The sequence below is a fragment of the Equus przewalskii genome, chromosome 8 (assembly GCF_037783145.1).
Source record: "Equus przewalskii isolate Varuska chromosome 8, EquPr2, whole genome shotgun sequence".
Taxonomy (NCBI): Eukaryota; Metazoa; Chordata; class Mammalia; order Perissodactyla; family Equidae; genus Equus; species Equus przewalskii.
This window is the reverse complement of record NC_091838.1, coordinates 38,654,287-38,673,182: the sequence shown is the minus strand read 5'-3', so window position 1 is coordinate 38,673,182 and position 18,896 is coordinate 38,654,287. Positions and strand designations below refer to the sequence as shown.

The 18,896-nt window shown below is 36.2% G+C and overlaps 1 protein-coding gene across 7 annotated transcripts in view; it reads right to left on the bottom strand.

The window, feature by feature from the left end:
- LRRC69 (leucine rich repeat containing 69) overlaps positions 1 to 18,896 on the bottom strand; it is a 127,945-nt gene that overhangs the window by 12,077 nt on the left and 96,972 nt on the right. For 3 of the 7 annotated variants that reach the window (XM_070631719.1, XM_070631717.1, XM_070631715.1), the window contains 2 exons: positions 18,152 to 18,253; positions 13,076 to 13,255 (listed from right to left, as the gene is read on the bottom strand). In XM_070631719.1, coding sequence (XP_070487820.1) covers positions 13,076 to 13,255; positions 18,152 to 18,253 — 282 coding nt within the window. The remainder of the gene's footprint in view (positions 1 to 13,075; positions 13,256 to 18,151; positions 18,254 to 18,896) is intronic. The other 4 variants (XM_070631720.1, XM_070631716.1, XM_070631721.1 and 1 more) reach the window with 4 other exon arrangements.

Below are 18,896 nucleotides of genomic sequence, written 5' to 3'. Positions count from 1 at the left end.
TGAGACTTCTCTCTCTTTTTTTTAGTGAGTCTAGCTAAGGGTTTGTCGATTTTGTTAATTTTTTTGAAGAACCAACTCTTTGTTTCACTGATCCTTTCTACTGTCTTTTTTGATTCAATATCACTTATTTCTGCTCTAATTTTTATTAGTTTCCTCCTTCTACTGACTTTGGGCTTTGTTTGTTCTTCTTTTTCTAATTCCGTTAGGTGTTGTTTGAGGTTGTTTATGTAAGATTTTTCTTGCTTATTGAGGTGAGCCTGTATTGCAATGAATTTCCCTCTTAGGACTGCCTTTGCTGTGTCCCAAATCATTTGGTACGGTGTGTTTTCATTTTCATTTGTCTCCAGATAATATTTGATTTCTTCTTTAATTTCTTCAATAATCCATTGTTTGTTCAGTAGCATGTTGTTTAGTCTCCACATTTTTGGCCCTTTCCCAGCTTTATTCTTGTAGTTGATTTCTAGTTTCATAGCATTATGATCAGAAAAGATGCTTGATATTATGTCAACCCTCTTGAACTTACTGATGCTTGCTTTGTTTCCCAAGATATGGTCTATCCTTGAGAATTTTCCATGCGCACTTGAGAAGAATGTGTAACCTGCTGTTTTTGGATGAACTGTCCTATATATATCTATTAGGTCCATCTGATCTAATTTTTCATTTAATTCTATAATTTCCTTGTTGATTTTCTGTCTGGATGATCTGTCCATTGGTGTTAATGGGGTGTTGAGGTCCCCTACTATTATTGTATTACTGTTGATGTTCCTTTTAGTTTTGTTAATAGTTTCTTTACGAATTTTGGTGCTTCTGTGTTAGGTGTGTATATATTTATAAGTGTATGCCATCTTGGTGGAGCGTCCCTTTTATCATTATATACTGCCCCTCTTTGTCTTTCTTTATCTGTTTTGCTGAAGTCTACTTTGTCTGATATAAGTATGGCAACACCTGCTTTCTTTTGTGCATTATTAGCTTGGAGCATTGTCTTCCATCCCTTCACCTTGAGTCTGTGTTTGTCTTTGGGGCTGAGGTTTGTTTCCTGGAGGCAGCATATTGTTGGATCTTGTTCTTTGATCCATCCTGCCACTCTCTGCCTTTTGATTGGAGAGTTCAATCCATTCACATTTAGAGTGATTATTGAAATGTGGGGGCCTACTGTTGCCATTTTATCGCTTGTTTTCCCGTTCTTTTGCATTTTGTCCTGATGGAGAGCTGCTACTTTGTGTTATTGTCCTTCTGCTTATCTCCTTTGTTCTGGATTTTGTAACCCCCTTCCTTTTTTTGATTTTTCAGGAATGAGGTTCTTCCTGAGCATTTCTTGAAGAGGAGGTTTTGTGGCGATGAACTCCCTTAACTTTTGTTTATCTGGGTAAGTTTTTATTTCTCCATTGTATTTGAAGGATATTTTTGCTGGGTAGAGTATTCTTGGTTGCAGGTTTTTGTCCTTCAGAGTTTTGAATATTTCATTCCAATCTCTTCTAGCCTGTAAGGTCTCTCCTGAGAAATCTGCTGATAGCCTTATGGGGTTTCCTTTGTAAGTTATTTTCTTCTGCCTGGCTGCCCTTAGTATTTTCTCTTTGTTGTTGACTTTGTTGTTTCACTACTATACGCCTTGCGGTTGGTCTTCTTGCATTAATAAAGTTTGAAGATATATTGGCTTCTGTCACATGAAGTTCCATCTCTCTTCCCATGTTTGGAAAGTTCTCAGCTATTATTTCTTTGAGCAGGCCTTCTGCACCCTTCTCCTTCTCTTCTCCCTCTGGTATACCTATAATCCTTATGTTGCATCTCCTAATTGAGTTGGAGTGACAAAATAATTTTAAAAATCCAAGTTGAATGTTCAGAATGGCAACTCCTCCATACCAGCAGTGATAAGCACTGGCAATAAGCACTACTCTAAAGTTAACTGCTTCATTTAGGAAGGGTAGCCATACATTCAGATTTTCCCAGGAGAGCACTGGTTTTCTAGTGTTTTTCCAGCTATTAATAATGTCCACTTTCAGTAGACCATTATCTTACACCATGCACAAAAATAAACGCAAAATGGATTAAAGACTTGAATCTAAGACCCGAAACCATGAAACTCCTAGAAAAAAACATAGGCAGCATGCTCTTTGACATCGGTCTGAGCAGCATATTTTCAAGTACCATATCTGACTGGGCAAGGGAAACAAAAGCAAAAATGAACAAATGGGACTACATCAAGCTAAAAAGCTTCTGCGCAACAAAGCAAACCATCAACAAAATGAAAAGACAACCTAACAATTGGGAGAAGATATTTGCAAACCATATATCAGATAAGGGGTTAATATCCAAAATATACTAAGAACTCATACATCTGAGCAACAAAAAAACCAATGACCCAATTTAAAAATGGGCAAAAGATCTGAACAGAGATTTCTCCAAAGAAGATATACGGATGGCCAAAAGGCATATGCAAAGATACTCAACATCATTAGCTATCAGTGAAATGCAAATCAAACTGCAATGAGGTATCACCTCACTCAAGTCCAAATGGCTATAATTAACAAGACAGGAAACAAGTGTTGGAGAAGATGTGGAGAGAAGGGAACCCTCATACACTGCTGGTGGGAGTGTAAACTGGTGCAGCCACTATGGAAAGCAGTATGGAGTATCCTCAGAAAATTAAGAATAGATCTACCATATGATCCTACTCTTCCACTGCTGGATATTTATCCAAATAACTTGAAAAACACAAATGCATAAATATACATGCACCCCTATGTTCCTTGCAGCATTATTCATAATAGCCAAGACTTGGAAGCAATCTAGGTGCCCATCAAGGGGCGAATGGATAAAGAAGATGTGGTATATATACATAATGGAATACTACTCAGCCATAAGAAATTATGAAATCCGGCCATTTGCGACAAGATGGATGAACCTTGAGGTATCATGCTAAGTGCAATAAAAGTCAGAGGGAGAAAGTCAAATACCGTACGATCTCACTCATGAGTAGAAGATGAAAGCAATGACAAACAGAAACAGAGATTGGATTGGTGGTTACCATAGGGAAAGCGGGGAGGGGGGAGGGCAAGAGGGGTGATTAGGCTCACATGTGTGGTGATGGACTATAATTAGTTTTTGGGTGGTGAACATGATGTAATCTACACAGAATTTGAAATATATTATGATGTACATCTGAAAGCTATATAATGTCATAATCCAATGTTACTGCAATAAAAAAAAATCATTGCCAAGACCAAAATATAAATAAATAATATTCACTTTCAATCTCAAAAGCATCTTGGCTTAGATGATACATTATATAGTCATTCCACCCTTAGGACAGTTTGGACTGTGGTAAGGGCAGAAACCCTTCTAAGAAAGAAAACCCTGCTCATGCTCCAGCCACTCATCTAGCTAAGCAGCATTCTCTCCTCTACAGGGCTATCCTGCTCTCCAACACCACCTCTGCATAATCAATGTCCTTTGAAGTTTATGTGGGAGATTCAAACATTTTGGTGATACATAGATGCAGATAAATGTATGGAAGTTGAATACAATTTAAGATTCTTTAGAAGAAAAAAATCGTAGATACTGAATACAACTGCAACTCTGCCCAGCAGTCTAAGAACAAACAGGAGAGTTTTCTAAAGGGAAAAGAGAATTCAATGGGTTTTCACAGCTTAGAAGTAATCAAGACACATTGTGTGAGTTCATTTATACTATAACTGTTTTGCTATTTTCTGAATTAAGATAATAAGGCCCATTCATATCATCTCAATTTTTCTGAACAATAAATACATATTACTTTCACGACTGTTTAGAATTAAAAATGTGATGCCTTCTGATCCTCTTAGTGCCTAATGTACATTAAATTGACTAACCACTGCATAAATGTTTTAAAACCTACATTCATTTTCACAGTTGACTGGCTGAAATGATCAGTTTCATAAATGAACATCAGTGGTATCTAAACAGTAATAAATTTTTACTGAAAAGTAAGATTGCGCTCTATTATTAATGAGTACAATTATTAAAGTTAATCCTACATAATGTTTCATTACTGGCAGCTTGTCATGAAAAAGGAATTAAGGCTTCAAATTTTCATTTATTTTCATAAAGCAATCCATGTTTTCACTCGTTTGTAGTGAAACCTACTCAATCTAATCTCTTTTGCGGGTAGTTTTAATTACATTACAACATTCAATATGGGGTTGAGAGTTCATGTTCCAAACTGTTCCCTCCCTATACTCTTCAACTTTAAAGGAATCTGGGGAAATGTTAACTTCAACTAACATAACTATACCAAATGAAAACTATCAAATGCATATCTCGGGCACAAGAACACTCAAGTGTTTTGAAAGGATTTTACGAGACTATTTAGGTTCCTCTAAGTCACCAGTTCAAATGTGGCCCAAGTTGGTAGTAACTAAAAAGGACTAATTTTTGTTGCTGTTTCAAAGATTTATATCATTAGTAGTTAATACTTAAATATCAATTACATTGAAATTATTGATAATTCTGTAATTGCTAAGGACTAACTGAATTCGGATGGCGATGGCTATAACGTTTGGAAAAAGACAAAAGCATCTGGACAAATTACAGTAAAGCTTAGTATTTAAGATTGAGCAAAATTTTTCATCAGCTATTTTCCAATCCTCATCTTGCCATTTCATAAGGTAAACATGACATAATTCACATTCACCTGAATAGAAGCAATTACAATTGGATGTTTTATTGTTTCTAGTTGTTTTCTGTCAAGAATAAAGACACATTTGTCATCAACTATCTCCCTCCTTCAGCTATGTCTTCAGATGGCAAACTCCGTCAGAGACAGAAATTCTGTAAAGCACAACAGGGTAACCAGACGTTGGCATTATCAAATGGGTTCTCCTTTCATGCTAAGCTATTTATTCTCAATGTCAGCATACTCTATGTTTAGTTCCTGAAAAGATAATTAAAAAATTGAATTTTTTTTAATAGAAAGGGAGGCTTCTAGGCAAACTAGTCTTTGTATAATCTTTCATTACTTCAGTGGAAGAGTAGCATATAAAACTCTAAAGATATATAACATAAAAGTAACTGTTTACCAGTGTGGTTAATCTGATTATCACCTCTATGCATTTTCTGAACGTTTTCACTCTAGAAACAGGGAACTAAACTACCCCATTAAAATAGCATGTTTTGACTGCCAAACCTCTAGTAATGTATATTCCAATCTGAATTTAGTTTATCCAACTTTTAACAATTTTTAAATATCCTCACATTTGTGTAGCATAATTTATAAATTCATACTATATACTTATTCTAATTCCATTGTCACATACTTTTTTCACTGTCATATACTTACGAAATTTTACTTGTTTGGGCTATTTGGGGCTATTTTCTCTTAGTGCTTTGAAGAATTATACCAATTCTTTCTGGCGTCTGCTTTTAGTCCATTGTCATCTCTTTGTAAGTGATCTGTTTTCTTAAAATTTTTCCTTTAGCTCTTAGTAGCTTCTCTTTGGTAGTATGTAGTTTTACCAAAATGTGTCCAGATATGGATTTGTTATTATTTATTCTGCTTGGCACTCAATGTGTTTTTTCAACGTGAGGGATCATGTCTTTGTTAATATTTGAACATTTGCTGCCATTAGCAAGGATTCACACCTAGGTCTCTGGTTTATTTTTTTAACCATTATGTTTTTAACCCATGCTATATTCTTATACTACTCTATTGCTGTTTTTATAATGCACTTGGACATATTTAATTGACAAAAATGTATTCTTACTTCCCTCTTAACTTTCAACATGAAATTATGTAGCTATCAAATCTCTTTATTCTCCTAGTCTTTCTTCCACTCTATTTTTTTTCAGTGATGTTAACCTGCATGTGTGTATGTGTGTGTGTGCATGTGTCAAATCTTGTAAGAAAATTCTTCCATTTATCTGGCTGGAATACCAGTGGTTCTGTGTTCCACTCTGCAGGTCAAAAGAAGAAAAGCTTCATCTCTCTTCCACATTACAGTCTTTCAGATATATGAAGTCTGTTGTGAATACTTGTATCACCATCGTTCAAAATAAAAATGTGCGTGCTATAATGCAGAAAAAAGAGACCTGAAGGTGGTACCAGGAGGTATAAACTAAAGTTCTAATTCTGTTATTTCATAGCTTTGAGACTTATGAACAAGCTACCTAACCTACTTAGTTGCCTTACCTGTGAATGGAGACAATGAAAACAAAATTAATATGAGGATCAGGGACTCATGTTATTCAAATATCACCTCCTCAGGAAAGTTTACCGTAAGTCTTCTGCTATAACTGAGTGTTTGTGTTCCCCCAAAATTTACATTTTGAAATCCTGAAGATTAACACAATGGTGTTAGGAGGTGGGGCCTTTGGGAGATGATCAGGTCATGAGGGCAGAGCCCTCATGGTCGGGATTAGTCTCCTTATAAAAGAGACCCCCACAGAGCTCCCTAGCATCTTCCACCTGTAAGGATACAATAAGAAGTCTGTGATCCAAAAGAGGGCCTTCATGCGACCATGCTGGCATCTTGACCTTACATTTCCAGCCCCCAGAACTGGGAGAAATAAATTTCTGTTGTTTATAAGCCACCCAGTCTGTGGTATTTCATTACAACAGCCTGAACAGCTTAAGACACTTCCTAAGTAGTTGTTGGTTCTGTCTGTGACTCCATAGCATGGATATATAATGCCTTACTATAATGCTTATAACAGTGTATTTTAATAAATAGTCTGTAATCTCCTTGATGGCATGGATTGTGTCTCATTTATCTTTGGATCCTGATAGCCCAGCCTAGGACCTTGCATAAAGTAAGTACCCATTAAAGGCACTGAAGGAAAAAAATATGAAAAAAATCCTTCATAAGTGGAAAAGCACTACCACTATCCACTTTACACTTGTTTAAAAACTTTCACATCTTCTCTTTTTGGCTTACTCAGTCTCTTAAGGTGATGGAACAGATGAGCCTCATCATTTGTAACCAAATTCTAGCCCTACTAATTCCTTAAAGTAGGTAGTACATAATCAAAACATTAAACTCTTCATCAACTGGTGTACAACACAAACTAATTTTAAGTTTCATCCTCTGCTGGCTCCTTTCCCAGCCTACCATCATGCTCATATTAGACCATCCTCAAAAGTCTTTCCTTAAGCTTGTCTCACCCTCTGGCCAACATCCTATTACTCTCTTACCTCTTACCCTCTACATTTTGTAGAGATTAGTTAAGACTTGCTGGCTTCACTTCTGTGTTCCCATTCAAGCTTTGGATCAATGCAACCTGCTTCCAGCCCTCTCACTTAATGACGCAAAGGATACCATCTTCCTGCCACAACTTTCCAGCCAAGTTTTTTCTCATTAGCCCTGAATCTCTCAACTTGGCACCTTTAAATCAACTCATTCTTGAGCCCATATTGGAGTAGGAGAATAACCAAATTTTATCATTCCCATAGGGTGGAAGTGGTTGAAAGAAGACCAGCAGGCCTTGAACAAGAAGGCACAGGGTGCATGGATGGATAAGCAGAGATTGATGGGAAGTGGATGACACAGCAGACACCATCATGGAGATAATACCATATCTGAAATTTTGAAAGGTTGACCACATACCTCAGAGGATGCCCACACACAACAAAAGACATTGGCAGAACACATTGCTCCCACTTTCTAATATCTTGATGCTACTTAAGAGCTCCAAAAGCTGGATAACACAAGGTGGGGGGTGGGGGGGAAAGAACCCTGAATGATTGAGATTAAATCTGAAATGACCAAGAACATCCTGAAATTACCACATAAGCCTGGAATTAACTGGATTAAGTTTTCCAGTAGAATGGGAGCCCAAATAGAAGATAAATTCAGCAGAAGAAAAAGTAATAAAATTCTATTTCTTACATATCTGTGTATTATAGCTAGAAAATTTGTGCTCATTCTACCTGGTTTTGCCTCTCCCTCCCTGATTGCATTTTCTCATTCTCCTTTGCTGACTCTTGCTTTTGCCTACCCCTTTAATATGGTTGTCCTCAAAGGTTCTGTTCTTCTGGTCTTCTCACCTCACTGTTTAAGTCTCCTTGTGCAATCTTCATTCCCATGGCATCAAGTCTCACACTTACATAAACAATCCTTAAATCCACGTCACCAGCTACAATCTTTCTGTCAAAAAATAAATCTCATCTTGCTACTCCACTGCTTCAACAGCTCTAAGTAGCTGTTATGTGCTGAATTATGTCCCCTCCAAATTTATATATTGAAGTCTTAGCCCCAAAACATGACTGTATTTGGAGAATTGGTCTTGAAAGTGGTGATTAAGTTAAAATGACATCATTGGGTGGGCCCTAATTCAATATGACCGCTGTATTTACAAGAAGAGGAGATTTGGACACAGACATGCACAGAAAGAAGACGATGTGAAGACAGAGGGAGAATACAGCCATCTACTAGCTAAGGAGAGAGACCACAGAAGAAACCAAGTGCTCTGACACCTTGGTCTTGGACTTCTAGCCTCCAGAATTCTGAGAAAATAAATTTCTGTTGTTTAAGCAACCCAGTCTGTGGTACTTGATTAAGGTAGTCATAACAAACGAATACAGTAGCTCTCAAAATTAAGTTCAAAATTCACACACAAGAGCCATCCTGATCTCACACCTGCTTCTCTAACCTCATCTCCCATGTCTCATACTCAGTGACTTCCCTGTACTCACTGTGCAATTCCTTTGCACCATGTAACCTCTGCACATGCAGTTGCCTCACCTAAAACGCCTGTCCACTCTTTCTTTAGCTATTCTAATGCCTTCTTATTATTCAAAGCACGTTTACAAGCAATGCCTACTAGAATAATTTTAACATGTATTATGTATTCTCCAAGTACCAAGCACAATCACTGTGCTAGGCTGCAGGGACAGACCAGGGAACAGCCCCATTTAATTGAGATGCCTTGTTCTCGCAGCACCCTGTGCACTCCTCCATCATAGAACTTATAACAAGAATGCAATCATTCTTTCTTGATTTTTTTAAAAAAATATGTCTTTGTTGAGCATCTTCTATTCACTGCCCTTATCAAGCACCTGCTGTGCTAAACATTTTCTATGCATGACCTCACATATCACTCATCCCAGCCCTGTGAGATAGGGATTATTATTATGGCAATTTTACAGATGGAAGCTTAGCCTCAAAGAGAAAATTAAGATGACACAGGTGGTAAGTGGTAGGGCTGGTCAGCAAGCCTAGTTTATCAGATTCCAATCATCTTATTATACCACTTCTCCCGGGAAGGTGCGAGTTCCTAGAGGGCTGGAGCTGCTCTATATTCTCAGCCTGTGGTAAAGGACCTGACATGTAGTAGGAAAAAAAAATTAATGAGTTTGAGTGGATGAGTAAATGATGACAGAATAAGGCTCTTTAACATGAATGCTTTAAATTCAGTTGAAGCAAATGAGGAGTAACTGTGTTGAAAAGCTTAGGAATGATCATCCAGCATATCTGGTTAAGAGCAAGGAATCATATACGTGGGTTTCCTCTCCAGAACCTTTACTTAGCAGCTTCGTGAACTCAGCCAAATTACTTTGCCTTTATGGCTCTGAAGCGTTTTCAGGAACTGAGTACAAGAGACCAAATATTAAAACAAAGATGCTCCCATGCTTTTATCACTCAGGAAATTCCAAAAGTTTTGGGAGCTGTGAGCCAAGAACTCACAGCTGGATACAGACCAAATATATCTGAGAAATATATTTTGGTCATCTGAATGACCAAATATATATATTTCTTATAAATCTCCTATTACAGTTATATAAGTGATGAAGATTACAGATTTACTCCCATCCTCAGAACCAACAAAAATTTCTATTTTCATTTTTCCACTGATTATCTCTATTTTCACTTGGTGTTTAATGTCTAGTTGATTTTGACTTTTAAATGTCTCCTCAATCATCATTTCACCTTTGTGGACATTAGCCCTCATTAGCAGTGGCTCTGCCAGATTTTTCTCTATGATATATTTGATGTAATATATTAATAATGTAATAAAACAGAGGAGCTGGTATTCAAATCCAGATCTTGTGATTCATCAGTCATACTTAGAAATAAAATATGTACCAAGTGCTATGCTAAGCTCTATACAATAGGTGCCCATTCTCACCACTTCTATTCAACATAATACTGGAAATCCTAGCCAGAGCAATCAGGCTAGAAAATGATATAAAAGGTGTCCAAGCAGAAAAGAAAGAAGCAAAATGTCTTTGTTTATGTGAAATTGGTAAATAACCATTGATGATTAAGTAGCTAGTAACTAAAGTTTTGTTTCCTTTGTGCAATTACTGATTATAGTTTTTTTGTTGATTACCCATCCATTGTTAAGTGTGCTGTTTAGGCAATATGCTATCTGACCCCCACTAGGTTCCTATAGATAACATCTCCCTGGTGCCTGGGTCACCATGGTAATGGGTGTTTGAGCTGTTTTTCAGGAATTAGAACCCCTTGTCCACTTCAGGCTGGTTGAGGCCACCAACCCATCAACTGGGCCCATGCAGATATCTGATAAGTGACCTCTTCATGTCAAGAAGTTAAAAACTCCACTCTTAGATCATACTAATGCCACCATTTTATGAACATGTGTCCTATGAAGAGGCATGAAGTTTGACGACACTTGCACAGATCATCAATTACCTCACCTCTCCTCACCTTCAATCATCTATCTCCATACTTCAGACTACCCTGACCCCTACCCCATAAATATCCCTGAGCCCCCATTTTTGGGGAGGTGGATTTGAGACTCATTCTCCCATTTCCTCATTTGGTTGCCTTGTGATTAAAACCCTCTCTCTGCTGCAATCTCGTTGTCTCAGTGTTTGGCTTTCTGGGTGATGGACAAAAACCAACCTGGTTGGTAACATGCAGATGATATGATCTTATATATAGAAAACCTAAAGACGCCTCCAAAAAACTGCCAGAACTAATCAATAAATTAAGTAAAGCTGCAGGATACAAAATCAACATACAACAAATAGTTGCATTTCTATACACTAACAACAAAACATCTGAAAAAGAATTAAAGAAAATAATCCCATTGACCCTTGTTTCTAAAACAATAAAATTCTTAAGAATAAATCTAACCAAGGAGGTAAAAGATCTGCACACTGAAAACTACAAGACTTTGTTGAAAGAAATTGAAGAAGACATAAACAAGTGGAAAGATATCCCATGGATCAAAAGAGTTAATATTGTCAAAATGTCCACATTACCCAAATCCATCTTTACATTCAATGCAATTCATATCAAAGTTCCAATGGCATTTTTCACAGAAATAGAAAAAATAATTCTGGAATTTCGTATGGAGCCACAAAAGACCCCAAATAGCCAAAGCAATCCTGAGAAGTAAGAACAAAGATGGACACATCACACTTCCTGATTTCAAACTATACTATAAAGCTATAGTAATAAAAACAGTGTGGTACTGGCATAAATACAGACACATAGACCAATGGAACAAAATTGAGAGGCCAGAAATAAACCCAAGCATATACAGTTAACTAATATTTGACAAGGGAGCCAAGAATACTCAGTGGGAAAGCATGATCTGTTCAATAAATGGTATCGAAAACTGTTACTGAAAACAGTTGGGAAAACTGGATAATCGCATGCAGAAGAATGAAATTGGACCCCTATATTACACCAGTCACAAAAATGAACTCAAAATTAAAGACGTAAATTTAAGAACTGAAACCATAAAAAATACTGGAAGAAAAGCATAGGGGAAAAAGCTCCTTGACATTGGTCTTGGCAGTGATTCCCTGGATATGACAGCAAAAGCACAAGCAACAAAAGCAAAAAGAAATAAGTGGGACTATATGAAACTAAAAAGTTTCTTCACAGCAAAATAAACTTAACAAAATGAAAAGGCAAACTACAGAATGGGAGAAAATATTTGCAAATTATATACCTGATAAGGGGTTAATGTTCAAAATATATAAAGAACTCATACAACTCAATAGCAAAAAATCTAACAACCCAATTTAAAAATGGGCAGGGGAACTGAATACACACTTTTCTAAAAAAGACATACAAATGGACATCAGGTACATAAAAAGGTGCTCAGCATCACTAATCAACAGGGAAATGCAAATCAAAACCACAAAAAGATGACCTCACCCCTGTTAGAATGGCTATTATCAAAAAGACAAGAAATAACAAGTGATGGTAAGATTATAGAGAAAAGAGAACCCTCGTGTACTGCTGGTGGGAATGTTGGTACAGCCACTATGGAAAACAGTTAAGAAGTTTCCTCAAAAAACTAAAACTAGAACTACCATATGATCCAGCAATCACACTTCTGGGTATATAACAATAGGAATCTCAAAGACATATCTGAACTTTCATGTTCATTGCAGCATTATTCACAATAGGCAAGACATGGAAACAACCTAAATGTCCGTCAACAGATGAGTGGATAAAGAAGATGTGTGTGGGCGGGGGGAGTGTGTGTAAAATATTCCATGGTATATTATTCAGCCATGAGAAGGAAGGAAATCCTGCCATCCATGACAACTTGGATGGACCTTGAGGGCATCATGCTCAGTGAAATAAGTCAGACAAAGACAAATAGTGTATGATTTCACTTATACATGGAATCTAAAAAAGATAAACTCAGAGAAAAAGTGGTAGTTACCAGGGGCTGGGGGGTGAGGCAAACGGGTAGATATTGGTCAAAGGATACAAACTTCCACTTATAAGATTAAAAAGTTTGGGGTTCAATGTACAGTATGGTGACTATAACTAATAACACTGTATAATATGTTTGAGTGTTGCTAAGAGAGTAGATTTTAAGCGTTCTCACCACAAAAAAGAAATGATAACTATGTGACGGGATGGAGGTGGTAGCTAATACTATGGTGGTCATCATTCTACAGTTTATAAATGTATCAAAGGAACAAGTTGTACACCTTAAACTTACACAATGTTATGTGACAATTACATCTCAGTAAAGATGGAAAAAAACCATTTTGCTATCATAGAAGTCAATTCCTAGATACAAATCTAGTTAGTATTGGTTGACTCAGTTAAGGACAAAGAATAAGAGAAGGTCTTATGCTCATATTCACATGAAAAGCACCATTTACCTTTGATGGAGGAACAAATTCAACACATTCCAACCATACTGCTAAAAAGGACTTTCCACATATTGCACATTTTCTTCCCTGAGAGATTATGTTCCTGACCTGTGGGTACCATTCAAAGGCTTGCATCAGGAAAAGATTCTTTTCTGCTAGCTGATTCATTATGAATCTTGATGTTATTTCCTAGATTAAAAAAGGATATGGTTCTTCAGATTATTTTTAAAATAACTGTTCTACATTTCCTTGATCCTCATTTCACTAACTTATACTTTTGGTTTATTCCTCACAGCTTCTGTTAAATTAATTTTCCATAGTATATATAATGAATTATATTTTCAATGACTGGCATTGTAAATAAACTTAGTTTTCAACAGTATGAGAAAAAGTTATTTTGGGGGCCGGCCCGGTGGCGCAGCAGTAAAGTGTGCACCTTCCACTTCAGTGGCCCGGGGTTTGCCGGTTTGGATCCTGGGTGTGGACATGGCACTGCTTGACAAGCCATGCTGTGGCAGACGTCCCAGATATAAAAGTAGAGGAAGATGGGCACGGATGTGAGCTCAAGGCCAGTCCTCCTCGGAAAAAAAGAGGAGGATTGGCAGCAAGCAGTTAGCTCAGGGCTAATCTTCCTCAAAAAAAAAAAGGAAAGAAAGAAAATTATTTTCAGTGTAATGTCTCTATGACTCTTACATACAGGAATCCAAGTTATAACGAATTTACATTATTAGGTAAAGTTTAGGTTCAAATTTTGTGCCTCTCATTACGATAAGCAAGGATGTACAAATATTTAGACTACACTCGAAAACTGAGTCTGTCATATGTACTGATGTCTAAATCCTTACTGCTTACACTGTGGATTATGAACCATCAGAATCTATATCACCTGGAGGCTTTTGGGAAATTCAGACTCTCGGTTGCACTCCAGACTTACTGAATCAGAATCTGCAATGTAAACGCAAAGCTTCCCCAGGTAATCCATATGCATGTTAAAGTTTGAGAAGCACCAGTCTAAGTTAGCTACCGCAGTGAGTACCGGAACAGAGCCATAGTGGTAAAGAGTACCGATTCCTATGAAGCAAATCTCTGAATTCGATATATATTAAACCTATCCACATAGATATGTCCAGAAACCTTATTTGAGGTAATAATAATATTGTAATATTAAATAATAAAAGGGGTGGTGTGTATATACAAGCTGACTTTCACCATGACCATCAACAACATCTTCATCTTAAATTTTAAAAAATTATATAATACACAAAATTAGATCTTCACTGACCAAGTAAACAAAATAAACGTTTAATTTATTGCATTAAATTCCCCCCACTGTTTGTTCCAGCAGCATAGAAGTCTTGTATAAATGTTACACAAACAATGCATGAATTTTAATAATGTATAGGACTTTTTTTCTGCCCAAACTGAAAGATTTCCCAGTGGTGTTGAAATAGTCCACATCAGGCTCTGATAGGAATCTTTGGGAATACATACATACATGCATACATAATCTTTCATTATTCACCCCAATTAAAATCTTAAAAATAACAACAAAATCCTATAAATTGCTGTCTCCCTGTTCCTTATTACTCTATCCCTTCCACTTAATATGCACCTGGGAAAGGTGCCTTTATACAGCAAACAGCCCTGAGCATGGGTTCCTTAAATGTCCGATCCTTCAACGGCATACCCTCCTACTGACTAAGCTCATTCTCCTAGATGGTTACATAATGAGGTTATCCTTTCTAAGAGAATTATCCTTTCACGGTAATATTACCAGGACTCCTAAATTTTATGTCTATGATAACCTTTCTTTAACTATTGACACAGAGCATAGCTTGTGATTCTGAATGAGATATTGGGTCTAGAGGTAAGTTTTTAGCTATCACAATTCAGTGGTTGGGTCTCATTACCAAGTTGCAGAAAACGAATAGATGAGAATTCACTCTTCAAAATAGCAGATGGTAGGAAAATTTGCTGAAATACATGGAACCTATAAATAGATCACAACTCACAGCGCTCAATTTTTCCATTTGTGATTTCTGGAAACAAACATGTTTGTTGGACTCTGTATGTCCCTTGACAACTCTTACATTACCCATTATTTACATTCTTCCCTTACTTGCTGCCAATGGAAGAATAACATATACCATTGATATATAAAGTTAGCACTTGGAAATGTGAGTAGACATAAAGTAAGATACTTTTGGTCATGCCATCATTTAGGACACCTCTTAAAGATACATGCAATGCAATTTTTGAGAATTCACAACTTAATGATGGCCTAATTCCAGTATTATTTAAAAGTCAAGGAATGTTTTATGGGCAAAGAAATTGCTCCTTTTGAATAGTCTATATGCTACTTTGTTAGAATATTTGTTAGCTAACTATGTATAGGTCAGAGATTATTCCTGTATTTAATCCATCATAGACTAAAATTAGTTTCAGGTGTATTCTTTTTTTTCCCTTACATATGATAATTTAATTTGAATTATAAAATTGTCCATGTGCAAATTATATTCCTATAAATATTTAAAATTATAAAATGTAAAAAAAGTATGAATCCTTAGAAAGAATGATGAACTTTGGAATTGTTGTATAATCAATTGTTACTGTGTGCATGATAGGCACTAAACAAAGCATTAAGAGCAAAGGTTCTCTTTGTAAGTAAAGTCACAGTCAGCTAGATAAATAGGTGCAAATCCTGGCTCTATGACTTATTAGCTGCATGACCTTATTTGGACAAGTCCTTAACTTCTCTGATCTTGGGTACTTCGCCTGTAAAATAGGGACTTTTTTCTAACACTATCACATAGAGTTCAGAAAATTAAATTAGATAACACAGGTAAAACTCTTAGCCTGGTGTCTATTGATACAGTACACTCTGGCTCATATTTTGTTATAATCTAGTTATTAACATTAAATTTTAGTTCGTAAATCTCTGAGGTGAAGAAAAGTTTTTAAAAAGCTTTACCAAGGCACAACCTGAATCAAAGCCCTATAGTTCTCTGACAGCCCCCAAGTAGTTTAATCAGTAATGTTAACAAATGTCCAGTAGAAATGACTTTTACTTTAAGTACAAACACGAAATGTGTAATCAATTTAAACCACCTTCCCCAGAAAAATTCTTAGAGATACTTTCAAAAATACTCAAATGATTTATAGCAAAAATTGTCATTTCTATTAAGTATATAAATTTAAAAAAAAACCAAAAAACTCCCGTGCTACTGGGTCCTTACAGTTTTGAAAATGGGAAGGAAGAAACACTGCTCTGTCTTGGGCCCGGCCACAGGGCAACCTCCTTGCCTTCTAGAGCTCCTGTAAGACCACTACCACATCGGGTTAACTGCTCATCCAGCCCTCTCCACAAACTAGAGCCTGTTCCAACCAGGAATCACCACTTTTCCTTCTCTTTTACCCTCACCTTCTGGCAGCTCCTTTTTGAGGCAATATTGCATAACGGAATCTGGAGCCCAACCACTTAGGTTGGCACTATCATCCCAACGCTTACTAGCTCTGTGAACTTGGACAAGTTATTTAACCTCTCTGGGTCTCAATTTGTCTGTCTATAAAAAGGGTACAACAATGGTACTTAACTTTTTAGAATTATTGGAGGACTAAATTAGTTCATTCCTGTTAAGTGCTTAGAACAGTTCCTTGCCCCAAGTAAACTTAAAAAGTGTTAGGTATCATTATTACTATTCTAAAATGCTTGACTCAAGGAGAACAAATACGTTATAAGAGATTAAACAAATTAAATACTGCAGTTTTTAAATTCTTTTGCAATAAATTTCAAATAAGAATTTTTTTCACACACGAATAAAAGATAATACTGCTCCTGGAAATACAGATTGATTCTCTGGAAGGAAATTTGAAAAGTGCTAATCAAACTTTAAAAGATGCCCATTCTTTGGTCCAACAATTTCACTTATAGGGATAATATGGACATAAAAATTTGCTATGAGGACAGTCATGGTAGTGTTTTTTATAAAGGCCAAAAAGTCAGCAGCCAATGTAGAGAAGTAGTTAAAAATATTATGGTGTAATCATATAATTATTCACCAAAAAAGATGTCATAGACTGATTTTTTTTACTGATTGGACAGATCTTCACAATATTTTGAGTGAAAAAACAAGTCTCTAAATAGTGTGTAAAGTTTGAATTTATTCTTAATAAAAATAATTCTAGATGCTTAGAAAGTTCTAGAAGAACAAATATTGGAGAGAATTGTAGTTATATCTCTGCATAATAGACTTCTGAGTATTTTTATCAATTTCTATTGGCTTATTTTTTCTAATTTCTCTAAATGAGCTTGTATTACTTTTGTAATAAACTTTTTAAAAAAATCAGTGTGGTATTATAACTTTTCTTTTCTTCCTTGCTCACCTGAATTTTCTAAACATATATCACTTATGCGATAAGGAAAAAAGTTATTTTAAAGCAAACTAAACTACTGAACAAAGTCGGTTGTGTCCTGTAACCAGGAAACTTGAATCCTATGCAATTCCTGAAAGTCTTAAGACAACCCTATATGTTCAGCTACAGACCTAAATGGACCTGAGATATCCACATTCATGATGGAGACTCACACTCACACTTGGATCTGCAACCTTTAACTCATCTGTCACCAAAGGACACACAAAGTCCTCTAACATGCTTTCCTCTGCCTTCTTTTAATATCATCAACTTCTTTTACTAAAATGAACATGATTTCTGGATCATATTCATTCATCCACTAGGAATAGGGGCAAGTAAAAAGGGAGTGGAAGAGGCAAAGATCCTGCTAAGAACAAATGAAATACACCCTGAAAAAATACTTGGAAAGCTAAAGTGAAAACAAATTTCTCTCTTTTCTTTTCATCCAACAAAATGTTTCCATTTCTCTTAGTTTAGTCACTCTGGAAATCAGATAGGATTACATTGGATTCTGTAAGAAAGTCAAAGAGATTACGTTTAGGATCCACATTGCCAATGGACTAGGGTTACATTAATCATCTGCTGGCTTGGCAAGAATGCTTTAAAAGAAAACTTTAAAACTTAGATGATGTTTTTAGTTTGAAGGCCTGCGTGAATGATCCAAGCCATCACCTGTAGCCTCCAGACACCCTCCTGTTTTACAGCGTGGACTGGCTGCTTCATCAACAGTGGGTTTTCTTCACAGTAGAATTCCCTCAGCTTCAGATTCTGAAACTTTCAAAACAAAATAAAAACTTCACTGCATGACAAAATAACGAACTTCACTTCAAAGGCTACATTTTCAATAAAATCAGACTAAAATACTTTATTTAGAATTTATACTCCATGTTACTATTTTAACAGCAGGACGTACTCTAGTTGTTAGAAGCACAAGGGTCTTCATGCTGGCAAGAATGGCAATGACATTAGAGGTCAGTGGTGGCATCCTCCTTACGGACAGCTGAGAAAATTTATTTAAGATCACAGAACTGGTTAGTAATTAGAATGGGTTAATTAATCAAATGCTGGGAACATTTTGCAAGTAATATATTTGTTAGAAAACCAAGTATGATGAAAAATAACAGTCTAAAATACACCAAAATCCAGGTCTCAAAGATTGTCTGTCTTATGACCCTTTTATGTTCAGTGAGGAAGGTAAGAGAAACAAAAGAACATCAAAATGTTCTCATTATAACCTGTTGTACACAGTGAAAATACAAAAGAATAAACACATACAGTTCACAAGGATATTGAATTTTCTATGAAGAAAGCCTAAATTCAACCAGAGTATGCCATGTGAGTAGAAAAATAAGGAATTCTCTTATATTAATATTACGCCTTGCCTCCCAAGAACTCATGTGGCTTTCAAAGTTACACT